The sequence below is a fragment of the Lynx canadensis genome, chromosome B4 (genome assembly GCF_007474595.2).
Source record: "Lynx canadensis isolate LIC74 chromosome B4, mLynCan4.pri.v2, whole genome shotgun sequence".
NCBI lineage: Eukaryota > Metazoa > Chordata > Mammalia > Carnivora > Felidae > Lynx > Lynx canadensis.
In genome coordinates this window covers 54,527,164-54,546,015 of record NC_044309.1, presented here as the reverse complement: position 1 = coordinate 54,546,015, position 18,852 = coordinate 54,527,164, and the positions used below count along the sequence as shown (strand labels likewise).

The following is an 18,852-nucleotide window of genomic DNA, read 5'->3' as shown; positions in this document are numbered from 1 at the left end:
GTAATGATCAAGACAGCATTGTATTGGCACAAAAACAGACACATAGACCAATGGAATAGAATAGAAACCCCAGAACTAGACCCACAAACGAATGGCCAACTAATCTTTGACAAAGCAGGAAAGAACATCCAATGGAAAAAAGACAGTCTCTTTCACAAATGGTGCTGGGAGAACTGGACAGCAACATGCAGAAGGTTGAAACTAGACCACTTTCTCACACCATTTACAAAAATAAACTCAAAATGGATAAAGGACCTGGAAGTGAGACAGGAAATCATCAAAACCTTAGAGGAGAAAGCAGGAAAAGACCTCTCTGACCTCAGCCGTAGCAATCTCTTACTCGACACATCCCACGGGCAGGGAATTAAAAGCAAAAATGATTACTGGGACCTTATGAAGATAAAAAGCTTCTGCACAGCAAAGGAAACAACCAACAAAACTAAAAGGCAACCAACGGAATGGGAAAAGATATTTGCAAATGACATATTGGACAAAGGGCTAGTATCCAAAATCTATAAAGAGCTAACCAAACTCCACACCCAAAAAACAAATAACCCAGTGAAGAAATGGGCAGAAAACATGAATAGACACTTCTCTAAAGAAGACATCCGGATGGCCAACAGGCACATGAAAAGATGCTCAACGTCGCTCCTTATCAGAGAAATACAAATCAAAACCACACTCAGATATCACCTCATGCCAGTCAGAGTGGCCAAAATGAACAAATCAGGAGACTACAGATGCTGGAGAGGATGTGGAGAAACGGGAACCCTCTTGCACTGTTGGTGGGAATGCAAATTGGTGCAGCCGCTCTGGAAAGCAGTGTGGAGGTTCCTCAGAAAATTAAAATAGACCTACCCTATGACCCAGCAATAGCACTGCTAGGAATTTATCCAAGGGATACAGGAGTACTGATGCATAGGGGCACTTGTACCCCAATGTTTATAGCAGCACTCTCAACAATAGCCAAATGATGGAAAGAGCCTAAATGTCCATCAACTGATGAATGGATAAAGAATTTGTGGTTTATATACACAATGGAGTACTACGTGGCAATGAGAAAGAACAAAATATGGCCCTTTGTAGCAACGTGGATGGAACTGGAGAGTGTGATGCTAAGTGAAATAAGCCATACAGAGAAAGACAGATACTATATGTTTTCACTCTTATGTGGATCCTGAGAAACTTAACAGAAACCCATGGGGAAGGGGAAGGAAAAAAAAAGAGGTTAGAGTGGGAGAGAGCCAAAGCATAAGAGACTCTTAAAAACTGAGAACAAACTGAGGGTTGATGGGGGGTGGAAGGGAGGGGAGGGTGGGTGATGGGTATTGAGGAGGGCACCTTTTGGGATGAGCACTGGGTGTTGTATGGAAACCAATTTGACAATAAATTTCATATATTGAAAAAAAATAAAATGTACCAGGTTAGGAAAAAAAAAATTGTCTGATTGCTGTTTCTAGAACTTTCAGTACTATGTTGAATGAAAGTGTTGAGAGTGAACAACATCTTGCCTTTTCTGATATTAAAGGAAGAGCTCTCAGTTTTTCACCTTTGGAGTATGTTAGATGTGGGTTTGTCTTATATGGCCTTTATTATGTTGATGTATATTCCCTCTAAACTCAACTTTGTTGAGAGTTTTTATCATGAATGGATGTTGAATATTGTCAAGTGCTTTTTCTGCATCTGTTGAGATGATCATATGAGTTGTATCCTTCATTTTGTTAATGTGGTATGTCACGTTGATTGATTTGTGAATATTGAATTATTCTTTCCTCCCCAGAATAAGTCCCACTTGATTGAGGTGAATGATCCTTTTAAGGTATTGTTGAATGTGCTTTGCTAATATTTTATTCAGGACTTTTGCGTCTATGTTTATTAGCAATATTGGTCTCTGGTTTTCTTTTTTTTTTGGTAGTATCTTTGTGTGGCTTTGGCATGAAGATAATGCCAGTCTTGTAGAATGTATTTGGAAGTTTTGCTTCCTCATTTTTCCAATAGTTTGAGGAGAATAGGTATTACTGTTCTTTAAATGCTTGGTAGAATTCACCTGTGAATCTATCTGGTCTTGGACTTTCCTTTGTTGGTAGTTCTTTGATTACTGATTTAATTGTGTTGCCTGTAATTGGTCAGTTTCTATTTCTTCCTGATCAGTTTTGGAAGGTGGTAAGTGTCTAGGAATTTATCCATTTCTTCTAGTTGGTCTTATTTTCTAGTATATAATTTTTCATTGTAGCCTATTATGTAATCTTTTGTATTTCTGTGGTCTCAGTTGTTATGTATTTGCATTTCTGATTTTATTTATTAGTTTTCAGTTTCTCTTTTTGTTTAATATTATTTATTTAGTTAGTTAGTTAGTTAGTTATTAATGTTTATTTACTTTTGAGGGAGAGAGAAACAGAGAGAGTGTGTGAGCAGGGAAGGGGCAGAGAGAGGGAGACACAATCCATAGTAGGCTCTGGGCTCTAAGCTGTTTCCCTCGCATATAACTTTTGCTTCTTTCTTGCTACTTTTAAAACTCTCTCTTAATCTTTAATGTTTGCCGTTTTAATTATTATATGACTTGATATGGCCCTCCTTGGCTTCACCTTGTTATGGGCTCTCAGTGCTTCCTGAACCTAGATGTCTGTTTCCTTCTGCAGGTTAGGGAAATTGGAAAAGTTTTCTGCCCCCTTTTCTTTCTCTTCTGCTTTTGAGGCCACTAAAAATGCAAATGTTATTATGCTTGAGGTTATTGCAGAGGTCCCTTAAACTATCCTGTGAAGTGTTGATTCCTTCTACTATATTTTTTAATTTCAGTTATTCTATTCTTCACTTCTGATTGGTTCCTTTTTCTATTTTGTATCTCTTTGTTGAAGTTTCACTGAATTCATCCACTCTTCTTTCCAGTCCAGTGAGCATCTTTATGACCATTACTTTGAATTCTTCATTAGTTAGATTTGCCATATCCATCTTTCAGTCTTTTTTCTGAGGTTTTGTCTTCTTGTGTTGGGAACATATGCTCCTGTCTCATGTTTTTTGACCTTCTGTGTTTGTTTCAGCTACTTCTCCTAAACTTGAAGGAATGGTTTTGTGTATGTATAGTTGTCTTCTGTGCAAACTGTGTGTGCTTGGTGACTTTTTGCTGGCTGGCTGAGGCTTTGACTGGTGTGGGCCAGGGTTTCTGGGGCACTCTGTACTGATGTTGCTTTGGTGGGATGGCCAGAGCTGAAGTGGGCATTGGCTGAGGCAGTCCCAGGCCTTTCTGTACAGATGGTGCCCTGGCAGGAGAGCTGTAGCTGAAGTGGGTGCAAGCCAGGGTGTCCCAGGGTTTTTAGCATAAGGGGCACCCGAATGGTGTGGCTGGAGCTGAAGTGGACATGAGTTGGTTGTGGTGGGGCTGCTGGAACAGAGGCAAGGTTTGGGAAGGAGGGGAGTCCGAGGGCACTCCATGTAGGGGGTGCCTTGGCAGAGTGGCTGTAGCCAAGGTGTGTGCAAGCCAGTGGCTCCTGTGCACACTGTGCAAGTGGCGCTCTTGCAGGGTGGCTGGAGTGGAAGAGAGCAAGAGCCAGGAGGGTCCTGGAGTGCTGTTCACTGTGGTGTCCTAGCATGTCATCTGGAGCCAGTATGGTACAGATTTGGATTGTTCCAGGGTGCTTTGGGCCTGTGTCACTTTGGCAAGATGGCCATAGCTGTGGTGAGTGCTGACCAAGGGTTTCCTGGCATTCATTGTACCGTGGCTGCCCTGGTAGGTCGGCTTGGGATGGTGTGGGCTAGGGGACCAGGACTCACTGAGGCAATAGGCCAGTTAAGGTGCCTAGACCATGCTCCCATCCATGTAATCAAGGTGGAAAGTAATGTATACTCGCCACTCAACCAGCCCCTTCAATCCAGAGAGATTTCCAGCAGCTTCCCTGCCATTGGTGGAGTTCTAGGGCTGGATCCTTTATATTTCAGTTGTTCTGTTAAACTGTGGCTTTTTTTCTGTGTCCTAGGGGGTTCAGGGCTAGTATGACCAGGGCTCGCAGAGGCAGCAGGCCAGCTATGGCTTCTGGAACCCGCTCCCGTCTGTGCTGTCAAGGTGGACTGGGAACGTTAACCATGGCACTTGCCAGCGCCTCAGATCTGGAGAGAGTTCTAGGAGCTGCCCCACCATTTGGTAGTGGCCTAAGGCTGATTCCTTTATATTCTAATTTCCCTTCCAAACTGTGGCTGTTTTTCTGTGTCCCAGGGCAGATGAACCTGCTCCCGGCCCTTCAATAGTATCCTTTCCCACTGTAGTTTGCAGCATAGGGGCTGGGAGTTTTCTTTGTTACAGTGTATGTCTCTTGCTGTTTTTCATGTGCTCTATCTTTTGTTGTGCAGAAGCTGTTCAGTCTGCTCGCAGTTCTTCAGAAGGAATTGCTCTGTTAATAGGCGTAGATTTGTTGTGTCTGTGGAGGAGATGAGTTCAGGTCTTCTATGTTGCCATCTTGGATCGGAAGTCTCTGTCAGTTTAGGGTTTGATCAGAGAAGCAGAGGCACTATGCATGATACAAGGAATTTACTGGAGGGATTTAACCTTATTGATTGTGTGAAGTGGTCAAGCTCTTCCCTGGTGTTTTGTCACCTGTGTGTTGGCACTTGAAGTCCACGCCAACGGTCAGGAAGAGAAGGTGATGTACAGTGGGGGTGCAGAGGCAAACTGCAAAACCTGTGAATCATGAATCGTGTTTCTTAGCAGAACCTGTATTAGTCTCAGTGCCTCACAGTCTCCAGTGTGGATGATTCAGGAGTGGGTGTACATGCACATGGACTGGCATACTGCTTGGCTGAGGGTTCAGAGAAGCTGAAGGAGAACCAACAGCATCTGGGGGAGCTACAGACTCTGCTCTTTCCCCGAGGATATCTAGCAGCACCCAGAGTTGTGGGCTCGGTGCTTGCCCTGTGCCAGTGAGGTCATCAATCCTGGCCTTAATTAACCTTTTCACATATGGAAAACAAGGGCACTCTTTCACTTCTACCTTCCATATATCTGGCTGCCCAAGGAAACAACTGTCCCTTGTACAACCAAAGACAAACTCTTCTTCTCCCCAAAAAAGGGCACAGGTTCTTGTTATTCATCTTTGGATGATGCTCATTCCTCTTCCTGCTGAATCACATCCTTCTTGGTAATCCTCTAACTTAATTCCTGAGATATGAAGTCAGCTACTATTAGCACATTTTATTTAGATGTTAGGAAAATAGGAAAAGGGACCTAGATATATACATACATACATACCTACCACCAACAACAAAAAGGAAGAGATGCTTATAGTTATTACAGTCCTGTTTCTCACCTGGTCATGTGGTCATTAGATGTTATTTTATAACTATGTTCTTCACTTTTGTATTCCTTCTTTGCTGTCAACAACACCTCACCTGGTTACAAATCCTTGCCCGGTGTGTGGACTTGACTTAGCAGTTTGCTTGGATTTAGCTTTTGTAGTTTTGCATTAACTTTGATCACAGAACGTGGGAATACCAAAAGGTACCCTAGAGGTTTTCCTACATTTCACACATACTCTTCCTTATTTCAGTAGTGTTGTAGCAATCCAGTTTCCCTTGAATAGTCAGAATCAGTCACCAAGCCAGTACAGTAACCTCCATCTTTCCTGTTGATTTACTGGCATGAGGAGCTCAAAGTGGTCAAGAGGCAGTCCACTTCCATTTATTTTTATTTTTTGTTTTTTAATTTAAATTTTAGTTTTAGTGAACATACACCGCAATATTGGTTTCTGGAGTAGAATTCAGTAATTCATCACATATAATACCCAGTGTTCATCACAACAAGTGCTCTTAATACCCATCACCCATTTAACCCACCCCCTGCCCACCTCCCTCCATCAACCCTTTTGTTCTTTATCGTTAAGATTCTCTTATGGGGTGCCTGGGTGGCTCAGTGGGTAAGCATCTGACTTTGGCTCAAGTCATGATCTCATGGTTCGTGAGTTTGAGCTCCACACTGGTCTCCTTGCTGACAGCTCAGAGCCTGGAGCCTGCTTTGGATTCTGTGTCTCCCTCTCCTCTCTTGCCACTCCCCTGCTCACACTCTGTTTCTCTCTTTCAAAAGTAAACATTAAAAAGTTCTCTTACGGTTTGTTTCTCTCTCTTTTTCCTTTGTCTCTTCCCATATGTTCACTGTTTCTTAAATTCCACATATGAGTGAGATCATACAGTATTTATCTTCCTCTGACTGACTGATTTCACTTAGCATAATACCTTCTGGCTCCATCAATGTCGTTGTAATGGCAAGATTTCATTTTTTTTGAGAGTAATAGTCCATTGTGTATATATACCACATCTTTTTTATCCATTCCTCAGTTGTTGATGGACATTTGGGCTGTCTCCACAGTTTGACTATTGTTGATAATTGCTGCTGTAAACATCAGGGTGCATGTACCCCTTTGAATCAGTATTTTTGTGTCCTTTGGGTAATACCTAGTAATGCAATTTCTGGGTTATAGGGTAGTTCTTGAGGAGCCTCCATACTATTCTCCAGAATGGCTACACCAGTTTGCAATCCCACCAACTTCTGTTTAAATGGAACCACTGCATTTTCCCCTGGTAGAAGCATTCCTTCCTGATAAGACCTCTAAACCAACAAGGTTCAAAGTTTCAGGGATGGGAAGCAAACATTTTATTAGTGGATCACTAGTAAGTGGTAATAGTAAGAAGAGCCACTCTCATTTCCACCCTGATCCCTAGGCTCAAGAATCCGATCTATAGGACAAACAGCATTATTCATTGTTTTGGTAGGTAAGGGCAGTTATACTGGCTTCCACTTAGTCTTTCCTAAGAGGGGACTGATATATGTATTTGGCCCATTGCTGAATGTATCTATTCTGATAATATGATCTAGAACTGGAGAAATAACCATAGAATGGGTTAGAGGATCTCCTGAGCCCACTGTATGATGGACATGAGCAAAACCGCATTGATCACGTGATTTGCATAAGTCCAGTCCCTGTTTTGACTGGTGGATCACCATGGCATTTGTCTTCCAGGAGCTGTCCATTCAGAGTTAGTGTCCAGTAATTTATGAGAAGCTATTTTCTTTTCCCCAATACATAATTACCCTGATACGTTTCTTTGGAGAACACTAGTGAGAAGATTTACTATATAAATTTTTAGTTGTGTCTTTTCTCACAGGGTCCCAATCTCTATTCAGGGGACTCTGGGTCTATAAATTGGTTCTTTTCTGGGAGCTGGTTGAAAGACTCTGACTCTATAGTGATTCAAGTCAAACTTAGTTTACCAGAATCAGGGCTTTGCATTCTGCATATTCAAATCAAGTAAACCGTTTCAAGGACATCATGATCAACTAGCCAATGCCAGAGTTCTCTGCGGATCAGACTATTCTGATTACTGTTTCTGCTCTGTTGCCTATTATAGCAACCACATATATCTTTTCTTTGGTTGTGAACTGAATTAGCCCTCATACCTTGGAAAATCCATTATTCTCATTGATTCTGTTGATCTGCTTCAAAGGCAGTACTTCCCTCGCTGTCATTCCCAGCTTACAGAGGACAGTCACTGTGAGCTCTTCAGGGAAGCTGGGTAGCATTCTCCTTTCCTGAAGCCTCTGGATCACCTCCTTTAGTGTATACCCAGAAAGTTCTAGCCCTTCAGTATCATTGAGATCTACACCTGTGTCATTCTATCTCAACTTTCTAATAATGCATCTTTGGAGCCAGGTTTCTGGCAACCAACGAAGTAAATTATTAGAGCCACTCCTGGCCACTGTACTACTGCACTAAACCATAATTTCATATTGAGTCTGTATCAGTGAATTTAGCTTCATTTAATATTCTATTCACTCTGATTTAGTACCGTTGGGATCTGTTCCCTCACATATTCCCACCATATTTCTGGTGATATAGGCATACCTCAGAGATCTTCAGATTTGTTTCCAACCACTGCAATAATAAGTCAATATCACAATAAAGCTAGTCAAATGAACTTTTTAGTTCAGTGCATATAAACATTATGTTTATACTGTTCTCTATTAAGTGTGCAATAGAACGTCAAACAATGATGTTCATACCTAATTAGAGATACTTGATTGCTGAAAAATCCTAGCTATCATCTGAGCTTTCAGTGAGTGTAATGTTTTTGCTGGTAGAGGGTCTTGCTGTAATGTTGATGGCTTCTGACTGATCAGGGTGGTGGTTTTGAAGGGTGGGGTGGCTGTGGCAATTTCTTAAATAAGACAACACTTAAGTTTGCTGCATTAATAGATTCTTCCTTTCACGAATGATTTCTCTGTATGTGTGATAGCATTTCACCCACAGTAGAACATCTTTCAGAATTGGAGTCAGTCCTCTCAAAACTTGTCACTGCTCTATCAACTAAGTTTATGTAATATTCTAAATCCTTGGTTGTCCTTTCAACCATCTTCACAGCATCTTCACTGGGAGTAGATTCCATCTCAAGAAACCACTTTCTTTGTTCATTTAACTTCTGTTAAAGTTTTATCATGAGATGGCAGCAATTCAGTCACATCTTCAGGCTCCACTTTTTTTTTTTTTTTAAGTTTATTTATTTATTTTGAGAGAGAGAAAGAATGAGCAGGGGAGGGACAGAGAGAGAGAGAATCCCAAGCAGGCTCCACACTGTCAACACAGAGCCAATGCAACACTTGAACTCATGAACCGTGAGATTGTGACCTGAGCCGAAACCAAGAGATGGACGCTTAACCCACTGAGCCACCTAGGTGTCCCAGGCTCCACTTCTAATTCTAGTTCTCTTGCTATTCCCACCTCATCTGCAGTGACTTACTCCACTGAAATCTTGAGCCCTCTAAGTCATCCATGAGGGTTGGAATCAACTTCCAAATTCCTATTAATGTTGATATTTTGACACCTTCCCATGGATCATGAATTTTCTGAATGGCATCTAGAGTGATGAATCCTTTCCAGAGGTTTTCAATTGATTTTACCCAAACCCATCAGAGCAATCCCTATCTGTGGCAGCTATAGCCTTATGAAATGTATTTTATAAATAATAAGACTTGAAAGTAAATGACCCATGAATTACAGATGGATGTTGTGTTATCAGGCATGAAAACAAGATGAATCTCTTTAAACATCTTCATCAGAGCTCTTGGGTGACCAGTGCATTGTCAATGAAAGAAATCTTTTTTCTGAGCCCTAGGGCTCAAATAGAGCTCATATATAACCCACGTTATAAACAGATGTACATAATTATAGATTCAGGCTTATAGTACACAGGCAGAATAGATTTAGCATAATTCTTCTTGCCCCTATGATTTTTGGAATTATAAATGAGCATTGGCTTCAACTTAAAGTCACCAGCTGCTTTAGATCCTACCAAGAGAGTCAGTCTGTTCTTAGAAGCTTTGTAGCCAGGCATTGTCTTCTCCTCTCTATGAAAGTCTTACATGGCATTTTCCAGTAGAAGGCTACAATAAAAATCTGTTGTTTCTTGTGGCCACCTTAATTAACTATTTTAGCTAAATCTTCTGGATAACTTGGCGTTTCTACATCAACACTTGCTGCTTAACACTTTTGTGTTGTGGAGATTAAACCTAGCAAACCAACCTTGACTAGCTTCAAACTTTTCTTCACCTTCCTCACCTTTCTGAGCTTTCGTAGAATTTTAGTAAATGTGGTGCCAAAGTGAGCACTCAGCCTTCCTAGAATTGAAGAGAGTCAGGGCCTTGCTCTGGATTAGGCTTTGGCTTAGGGGAATGTTGTGGCTGGTGTGATCTTCTGTTCGGATTACTAAACCTCTCTTCATATCAGCATTAAGGCTGTTTTCCTTTCTTACGTTTCATACGTTTACTGGAATAGTACTTTTAATTTCTTTCCAGAACTTTTCCCTTCCATTCACAACTCAGCTAACTGACTCAAGAGGTCTAACTTTCAGCCTGTATTGGCTTTTGACATTCGGTAGTCTTGGCCCAGTACCTATAGGAGATAAGAGGTTCTTCTGGGACAATCATAGAGACTTTGAGGTTCCTTTATACAGATCCTACATTTCTCTCAGGTTTTTCAGCATATTTAGGAGGGGCCAATCAACCGCGTTATTCTCAACAGAAATATTCTGTGACAGCAAACACTTGGTCACCCAGAGCCTTTCCCTCCCTAGATACTTAATTACTGGTGTCTAGATTGTAATCTAAATAACTTTGTCTACTACATGCCATGGAATACCAACTGAACTGCAGGCAAGGGTCATTAATGCCTTTAAATCTAATCAGATCAGAGACTATTCTAGGTGGCATAGAAGCAATTTAGAGAACCTGCTTTTAAGTTTCTTTTCCTCTGGAACAACATTTGGTATTGGTTAGGGTTCACTCAGGGAAGCTGAATCATGAGTGATTTAAGGGATTTATTGTAGGGATCAGTTCCTGTATGATCATGGGGCCTGGTTAAGCAGTCCATTGCTAGTCCTGAAGTCAGCAGTGCCAGCAGTAGGAACGGGAAGATGGAGATGGAGTGTGGGAGGGTAAAGATGAGCTCAAACCCAGGAGGACAAAATGGAGCTTGTCTGCCTTTCACTTGGACTCATGTTGGTTGTGTAACCGCCTCCAACACTCTGACTCCACATGCTGGTGCCCTGCAGAAGAGCTAGTACACTTGCCATAGAAAATTGCACAAGAACATCGCCAGGGATTCAGGGAAGCTGAAGAAGCTGTGGGCCAAGCTGCTGCCCCAAAGAGGTTCAGTAGGAGCTGGTGGAACTGGGTTCTGCTTTATGCCAGGAAGGTGAAGCAGCAGATCCATGACAATGTGAATGAGCCCCAGCAGCACCTGACATTATGCCAACCATCTGAATGTAAACCTGACTGCTGTTACATTTTTACCTTCCAGGTCTGAAGCAGAGTTCACTTGTGACCAATCCTAACCAGAATCATGCAGGGAAGGCAATTCTGGTATTGGCATAATACAAAAACACGATAACATCCTATTTTAAATCATAACCATGAGATTTCATCTTATGAAAATTTGGGGCATTAAAGCTGGACACTGATTAAAGCAGGCTAATGTTTTAGAGAGCATCAAGGACATCTTTAAAAATTTTTGGTTTCTATTGGTATGGTGTCAAAAAGAATCTCACTTTGACTTTAATACTCGGATTGATTAGAATCATACATTAAGTCTGCTTTATAAATTAGTGATGATGGACTTGTCAATTCCAGTAGCACACTCAGTTTTTCTTTTAATTGTTACATCAGCTTGTTTATAATCTCCAATGCCTTATCTTGCCAACATATGAACCCAAATATGTTTTCATGAAATAATAGCTAAGTAGTTATGGGCTGAATATCACTCATCATCAGGGAAATACAAATCAAAACCACAATGAGATACTACTTCATAACCTGTCAGAATGGCTAAAATTAACAACTCAGGAGACGACAGATGTTGGTGAGGATATGGAGAAAGGGGAACCCTTTTGCACTGTTGATGGGAATGCAGACTGGTCTAGCCACTTTGGAAAACAATATGAAGGTTCCTCAAAAAATTGAAGATAGAGCTACCCTATGACCCAGCAATTGCGCTACTAGGTATTTATCCAAAGGATACAAAAATGCTGATTTGAAGAAGCACAACACACCAGTATTTATAGCAGCACTATCAACAATAGCCAAATTATGAAAAGAACCCAAATGTACATCGACTGATGAATGGATAAGGTAGGTGTGGTATATGTATACAATGGAATATTACTTGGCAATCAAAAGAAAGAAATCTTGCCATTTGCAACAACATGGATGGAATTAGAGTGTATTATGCTAAGCGAAGTAAGTCAGAGAAAGACAAATTAAGATTTCATTCATGTGTGGTGTTTAAGAAACAAGCAGATGAACATAGGGGAAGGGAAGGAAAAATAAGGTAAAAACAGAGAGGAAGGCAAATCATAAGAGACTTTCAAATACACAGAATAAACAGGGTTACTGGAGGGGAGGTGGGTGGGGCAATGAGTTGAATGAGTGATGGGCATTAAAGAGAGCACTTGTGATGAGCACTGGGTATTATATGTAAGTGATGAATCACTAAATTCTACTCTTGAAACCATTATTGCATTATATGTTAACTATCTTGGATTCAAATTAACAAAAAAAAAGCTTCCTTTTGTTTCAAAGTTTGGTCACTTAAATGACTTAGGAGACTGTTGGACCACTGCCCTACAACACAGTAAAAATAATGATCATTTATTAAATGCATAACTATGTGCCAGTTACTATGTTAAAACTTTCCATATATTATCTCACTTAATTCTTTAAAACAATACTATGAAAGCTAGATATTGTCCCCTTGTACAGATGGGGAAATTGAGGCTTGGTTTAGTGCTTAGCCTGAGCTAAGAGAAGGACCTAAAATTTAGGTCTATGTGACTCCAACACACATGCTCTTAACCACCTTTCTCTACTACTGTAAGTTTGTCTATAATTCTGATGGTGAGGAATAGCCAAAAATCAACAGAGATACCTAAAACTAATTAATTATTGCATCTTTTTTTCCTTCCTCATAGCTCTAACTGAAGAATTGGAGTCTGTAACCAATGAGCTACATGCAGTAGACGTTCAAATTCAGGAACTTCTGGAAAAGCAACAAGAGCTTATTCAGAAAAAGAACATCCTAACAAACCAAATAAAGCAGCATTTTGAGGATTCTGATGCTGGGGAAAGCAGTGAATGGGATTCTTCACCTGCTGCTTGGAATAAAGAAGGTTTGCTCTGTTTTTGTTTGCTAGTCTTGTTTCTGCTTGTTTCTTTACACAGGAGTTAAATCATTGTTCCTGGATCAGTGCTTTCTAGGCACTTGGAAGGGAAACTGGCTGTTCCTTAAGTGCATGGGAAACCAGTAGGCAAACCATTCTTTGCCCATGTTCTTTTTGAATGAAGCTTTTATTATTCACACTTCATTATTTTTTCCAAATGTGGTTCTTTTTTTAAAATTTTTTTTAATGTTTATTTTTGAGAGAGAGAGAGAGAGACAGAGCATGAGCAGGGGAGGGGTACAGAGAGAGGAGAAGGAGACACAGAATCCGAAGCAGGCTCCAGGCTTTGAGCTGTCAGCACAGAGCCCTGACGCAGGGCTTGAACCCACGAACCATGAGATCATGACCCGAGCCAAAATCGGACGCTTAACTGACTGACCCATTCAGGCGCCCCTCCAAATATGGTTCTAGCAGCATCAATCAATGCTTGGAAAAAGAAGATTTTTTACTAAATTTTCTAAGTTTTAATTAGAAAAAAGTTAAACAGTTAAAAAAAAATTCAAACTTGCCAAAGTCTAGTTCATTTTCCTGCCCTAGTGAACACCTTCCTTGATTCAAGATCTTGCCAAGTCTCATGTTTATCATGAACTATCACTTATACTGGAGTTCGTAACAGTGCTTTTGTAGCCCTTGCTTTTCAGGGGATTTGCTTCTAAACAAGATATTTACATAAAAAACTCCGCATAATTGTTAACTTGATGGTATTTGAGATTTTTATGATACTATGAATTCCTTGATCAACAATCAGACTGGTTTTCAAATGCCTGGTCAAGGACCTTCCTCTTCTGTGTAGGTTAATTCTCAACTGGCAAATGTTTTCATTTTTTCTGATGGATTGTTTCTTACTATATATCATTAAATCTTTTTGCCTAAGCTTCGGAGTTAAACTAATCTCAAATTGTCAGTATAAAGGTTAAATTGTCAGTAATATTAAAACTTACATACATTCTTAACTGCTTTTCTCTAATATAAAAGCTGCCATTTACATTTGTATTGCATTTATAATCCTAAATAATTCTAATATTTGGCTTATTATTATTATTATTGTTTTATTATTATTTTTTGTCTAGATTTTCCCTGGTCTGGTAAAGTTAAAGAGGTTCTGCAAAATGTCTTTAAACTGCAGAGGTTCAGACTGCTTCAGCTTGAAACTATTAATGTAACAATGTCTGGAAAGGAGGTATTTCTTGTTATGCCTACAGGAGGTGGAAAGAGCTTATGCTACCAGTTACCAGCATTATGTTCAGATGGTATGTATTAATAAAGATTCGTTTTAAGTTGAACAAAGGAATTTCTCTCTCTTTTTTAAATGTTTATTTATTTTTGAGAGAGAGAGACACACAGAGCACGAGTGGGGGAGGGGCAGAGAGAGGGAGACACAGAATCTGAAACAGGCTCCAGGCTCCAAGCTGTCAGCACAGATCCTGACGTGGACTTGAACTCATGAACCATGAGATCATGACCTGAGCCAAAGTCGGACATTCAACCGACTGAGCCACCCAGGCACCCCAAGGAATTTCTCTTTTAAGTCTTAAAAAAAATAATTTCTAACCGTACTTATGTATAAATCAAGTGCATTTTTAATTTCATTTATCTTAATGTTAATAGACATTTTAAAAGGTTCACTTAAAGAGGGAATGTTAAAGACTTTGAGCAGAATTGGTTCTTTTATATGGTTCTTCAAACATAATTAAAAAACATGTTGTGGGACAAAAAGTACTAGAAAAGGAATCTATAGACCTAGAGTCTAGTCCTAGATCTTTATTGAATGTCAGCTAGGGGTGTTAGGCACTGGAGATAACAGTAGTGAGCAAAATGGGCAAGGTTCTCATTTTCACAGAGCTCATAGTATAAAGCAGAACTTTCTCAAACTATAATGTGTGTAAGGATTACTGGTGACATGATTGACATGCAGATTCTGAGTTTGTGTGAGACCCAAGATCTTGCATTTCTAACAAGCTCCCAGGTACTGGGTTGCTCTTTGAGGACTAGCAGTGGTATAGATAGAGAGGGGTCAGCAAACTTACCTTTAGAGAGGCAGTCAGTAAATGTGATAGGTGTGGTTCATATGGTCTCTGTGGCAACTACTGAACTCTGCCATTGTGGTACAAAAGTAGCCATAGACAGCATGGAAACAAATGGATATGCCTGTATTCTATTAAAACTTTACTCAAACAAGCAGCTAGTTCTTAGTTTATTGATACCTGGACTAGAAAATAGAGGTAATTGTAGGCAATTGCAATAAAAGTTTTGTGATAAAGGTTTTTTTATTTTAATTAATTAATTTTTAATTTTATTTATTTATTTATTTATTTATATTATTTATTTATTTGAGAGAGAGAGAGAGCACGAGCAGGGAAGGGGCAGAAAGAAAGGGAGACACGGAATCCAAAGCAGGCTCCGGGCTCTGAGCTGTCAGCACAGAGCCCAACGCGGGGCTTGAACTCACAAACTGTGAGTTGGACACTTAACCAACTGAGCCACCCAGGTGTCCCATGAGAAAGGTGTTAATAGGGAATTAAGTCAGTGCAAAGATCTGGTCTAGGGACTGTCCAGAGAAGGCTGTCCTGAGGAAGTGGCATTTGAGCTGAAAGCTGAAGGATAAGTAGGCAAAGATAGACAGGAGAGGAAGGAAGAATGTTCATGCAGGGGAGCAGTATTTCTGAGAGCCCAAAAGTAAGAACATGCATGGTAGGGAGTATCAGTAATCTGGAAGAATTTCAGTGTGGCAGGCAGTGAGGGGCAAGGCACATGTAAAGAGTCTTGAAAGATATTATAAAAATTTCCTTAGATGAGTGGGAAACCATTGAAGGTTTTATATAGGTAAGAGACTTGCCAGAATTGTGGTTTAGAAGATGGAGGAATTCCAGAAATAATTAGGAGGTAGATTCAGTAGGACTTGGTATTCATTGGATTGGGGGTAGGAGAAGGGATAGTGTAGAATGTTGCCCAAATTCTAGGCTGGGACAAATTGTTCACTGAAATAGGTTACATTTGGAGACATAATTTACATGGGAATGGAGAGAGAGGGAAGATGAGTTGAGGAAGGGGAGGTAGTGAATAGGACATTCTTTGGAAAGAATTGCTGTGAAGGGAAAAAGAGAGGGGACCCTAAATTAGGTGTCCAGGGTTTTTCAAAGATGAGAGAGGCTTGCCCATGTTTAAATGTAATGTGAAGTTATCATTGATGAGGGAGAATATGAAAATACAGCAGAGAGACTATTTGAGATGTCAAAATCACTGATAAAGTCCGAACCTGGTATATTTTTTAATTGGTCTGCTCTCTGGTTTATTTTAAGGAACAAACTGTAGAAACATAAGGTCAGTGATTTTAATAATGTAGAATAGCTCTTACAGCTGTGCACAATTTCAATAATAAGAGAAAGGGGACACTATCAGAATTTCATCCAGTCAATAAATGTTCACTGGTTTCTATGTGGCATATATTAATCTGGTACAGTAAGTGGAAGAATAGTCTTGTAACTATCATTCTTAATTATACGGGTTGCTTATGTTTTCTTTGGAAACTTTGGAATAACTTTTTTCTGATATAACTGCTTACTACTTGACTTGATTTATGTTATTTTGCTAAGGTTACAAGTGCTGATTGTTAAAAATGATAGTAAAGTAAAAATTCACAATCATATCTATTTTTATCTTTATAGTAACGAATGAGGGAAGAGATTTCTGTCTAATCTTATATCTGCTTATTTGACTAATGATCATTTATTTATATCTATCTCCTCTATTAATGAGGCTAAAAAAATAGGTAGTATATTGATGTTGTGATGTCCTCAGGTGAGTGGTTGAAACTCATTCTGGAGGTAGTATAAAATTTAAAGTAGATACTTTCTCTTTTAGGTTTTACCCTTGTGATTTGCCCATTGATCTCTCTTATGGAAGACCAGTTAATGGTTTTAAAACAATTAGGAATTTCAGCTACCATGTTAAATGCTTCTAGTCCTAAGGTATGCTTCTGTGGTTCTTTTTTTTTTTTTTTTTTAATTTGTTTTTTAAGTTTATTTATTTTGAGAGAGAGAGTGTGTGAATGCCTGTTTGGGAGAGGGGCGGAGAGAGAATCTCAAGCAGGCTCCATGCTCTTAGCACAGAGTCTGAAGTGGGGCTCAATCCCGTGAAAAAGATCATGACCTGAGCTGAAACCAAGAGTTGGATGCTTAACCAAGTGAGCCACCTAGGCATGCCCTTTTTTTAAAATTCAAACTCTTCACTAAAGTAGGAGCCTTGGTTACAATTGAATTGGTTATAAAATTATAAGCTAATAACTATATCAAGAGTTACAAAGTACTGTTGATGGGCCAGTTCTAGTCTACTACCTATTTTTATATGGTCTGTGAGCTAAGAATGGTTTTTACATTTATATTTATATTTTTTAATTTAATTTGGTTTATTTGAGAGAGAGAGAGAGCATGAGCAAGGGGGAGGGGCACAGGGAGAGACAGAGAGAATCTTAGGCAGTCTCCACACTTAGCACGGAGCCTGACACAGGGCTTGATTCCACAGCCCTGGGGTCATGACCTGGGCTGAAATCAAGAGTTGGATGCCCAACCAACTGAACCACCCAGGTGCCCTGGTTTTTATATTTTTAAATGGTTAAAAAAAAATTAAAAAGAATAACACTTTGTGAAGTGTGAAAATTATAAGGAAGTCTGTAAAGTTTTATTGGAACACAACAGTGCTCGTTCATTTATGTGTTTTCACACAATAATGGCAAAATAGTTGTGATAGATACTGTATGGCCCACAAAACCTAATAATATCTACTATCTGGCACTTTACAGTAAACATCAGCTGAGCTGTTTTTTTTTTTTTTTTTTTAATTTTTTTTTTTTTTCAACGTTTATTCATTTTTGGGACAGAGAGAGACAGAGCATGAACGGGGGAGGGGCAGAGAGAGAGGGAGACACAGAATCGGAAGCAGGCTCCAGGCTCTGAGCCATCAGCCCAGAGCCTGACGCGGGGCTCGAACTCACGGACCGCGAGATCGTGACCTGGCTGAAGTCGGACGCTTAACCGACTGCGCCACCCAGGCGCCCCATGAGCTGTTTTATATTATCTATTAGAAAATAGTAAATAAGAATTCCTAATTATACAATATTATTAAATAAATGGTGCACTACTAACAAGATAACCTGTCCCTATGGAATCTTTTTGGTTTCGAAATGGACTCTCTTACTTTCATCTGTTGAATAAGCATTTCCCAACTATTCTTTTTTAAAAAGGATGTTATTGAAATTTTTTAAAGTGCAGAAAAGTAGTGAGAATCATAATAAAACTATAAGTACCCATTAACCACCTTTAACATTTATCAACATATGACCAATCCTTTTTCAATTATATACCTGGAATTTTCCCTGCCTCCTCCCCTTGGTTTATTTATTTGAAACAGTTCCCAGATATCATATCATTTTAGTTGTAACTCCTTTAATATATATCAGAAAAAAAAATAATTGCAATGGCATTATCATACCTAAAACAATTTAATATTGATTCATTAAAATCATCAAGTAAATGGGTGTCTGTGTGACTCAGTTGGTTAAGTGTCTGACTTTGGCTCAGGTTATGATCTCAGGGTTTGTGGGTTCGAGACTGCCATCGGGCTCTGTGCTGACAGTGTGGACCTTCTTTGGATCCTCGGTCTCCCTTTCTCTGCCCTTGCCCTGCTCGTTCTCTCTTTCAAAAATTAAAACATTAAAAAATATTCACATTTTGGGGCACCTGGGTGGCTCGGTTGGGCATCTGACTTTGGCTCCGGTCATGATCTCACAGTTCTTGGGTTCGAACCCCGTGTTGGGCTCTGTGCTGACAACTCAGAGCCTGGAGCCTGCTTCGGATTCTGTGTCTCCTTTTCTCTCTGCCCCTGCCCCACTTGCTCTCTGTCTGTCTGTCTCTCTCTCTCAAGAATAAACAAACAACAAAACAAACAAATTCACATTCCTTTGTCTCATCAAATCTTACTTTTCTTTTTTAAAATCACGGTCCAGAATAAATTCATGCATTATGTTGTATTTTGTTGATCTCTCTGTAGATTCCCCTTATTTCTTATTTGTTTCCCCATGCAAATTTAATTTTTTTATTGAAACTAGGG

General features: G+C 39.8%; 1 protein-coding gene across 2 annotated transcripts in view; it reads left to right on the top strand.

Moving 5' to 3' along the window:
• RECQL (RecQ like helicase) overlaps positions 1–18,852 on the top strand; it is a 57,373-nt gene that overhangs the window by 10,000 nt on the left and 28,521 nt on the right. For both annotated transcript variants that reach the window (XM_030321901.2, XM_032593934.1), the window contains 3 exons: positions 12,499–12,696; positions 13,818–13,997; positions 16,609–16,715. In XM_030321901.2, coding sequence (XP_030177761.1) covers positions 12,499–12,696; positions 13,818–13,997; positions 16,609–16,715 — 485 coding nt within the window. The remainder of the gene's footprint in view (positions 1–12,498; positions 12,697–13,817; positions 13,998–16,608; positions 16,716–18,852) is intronic.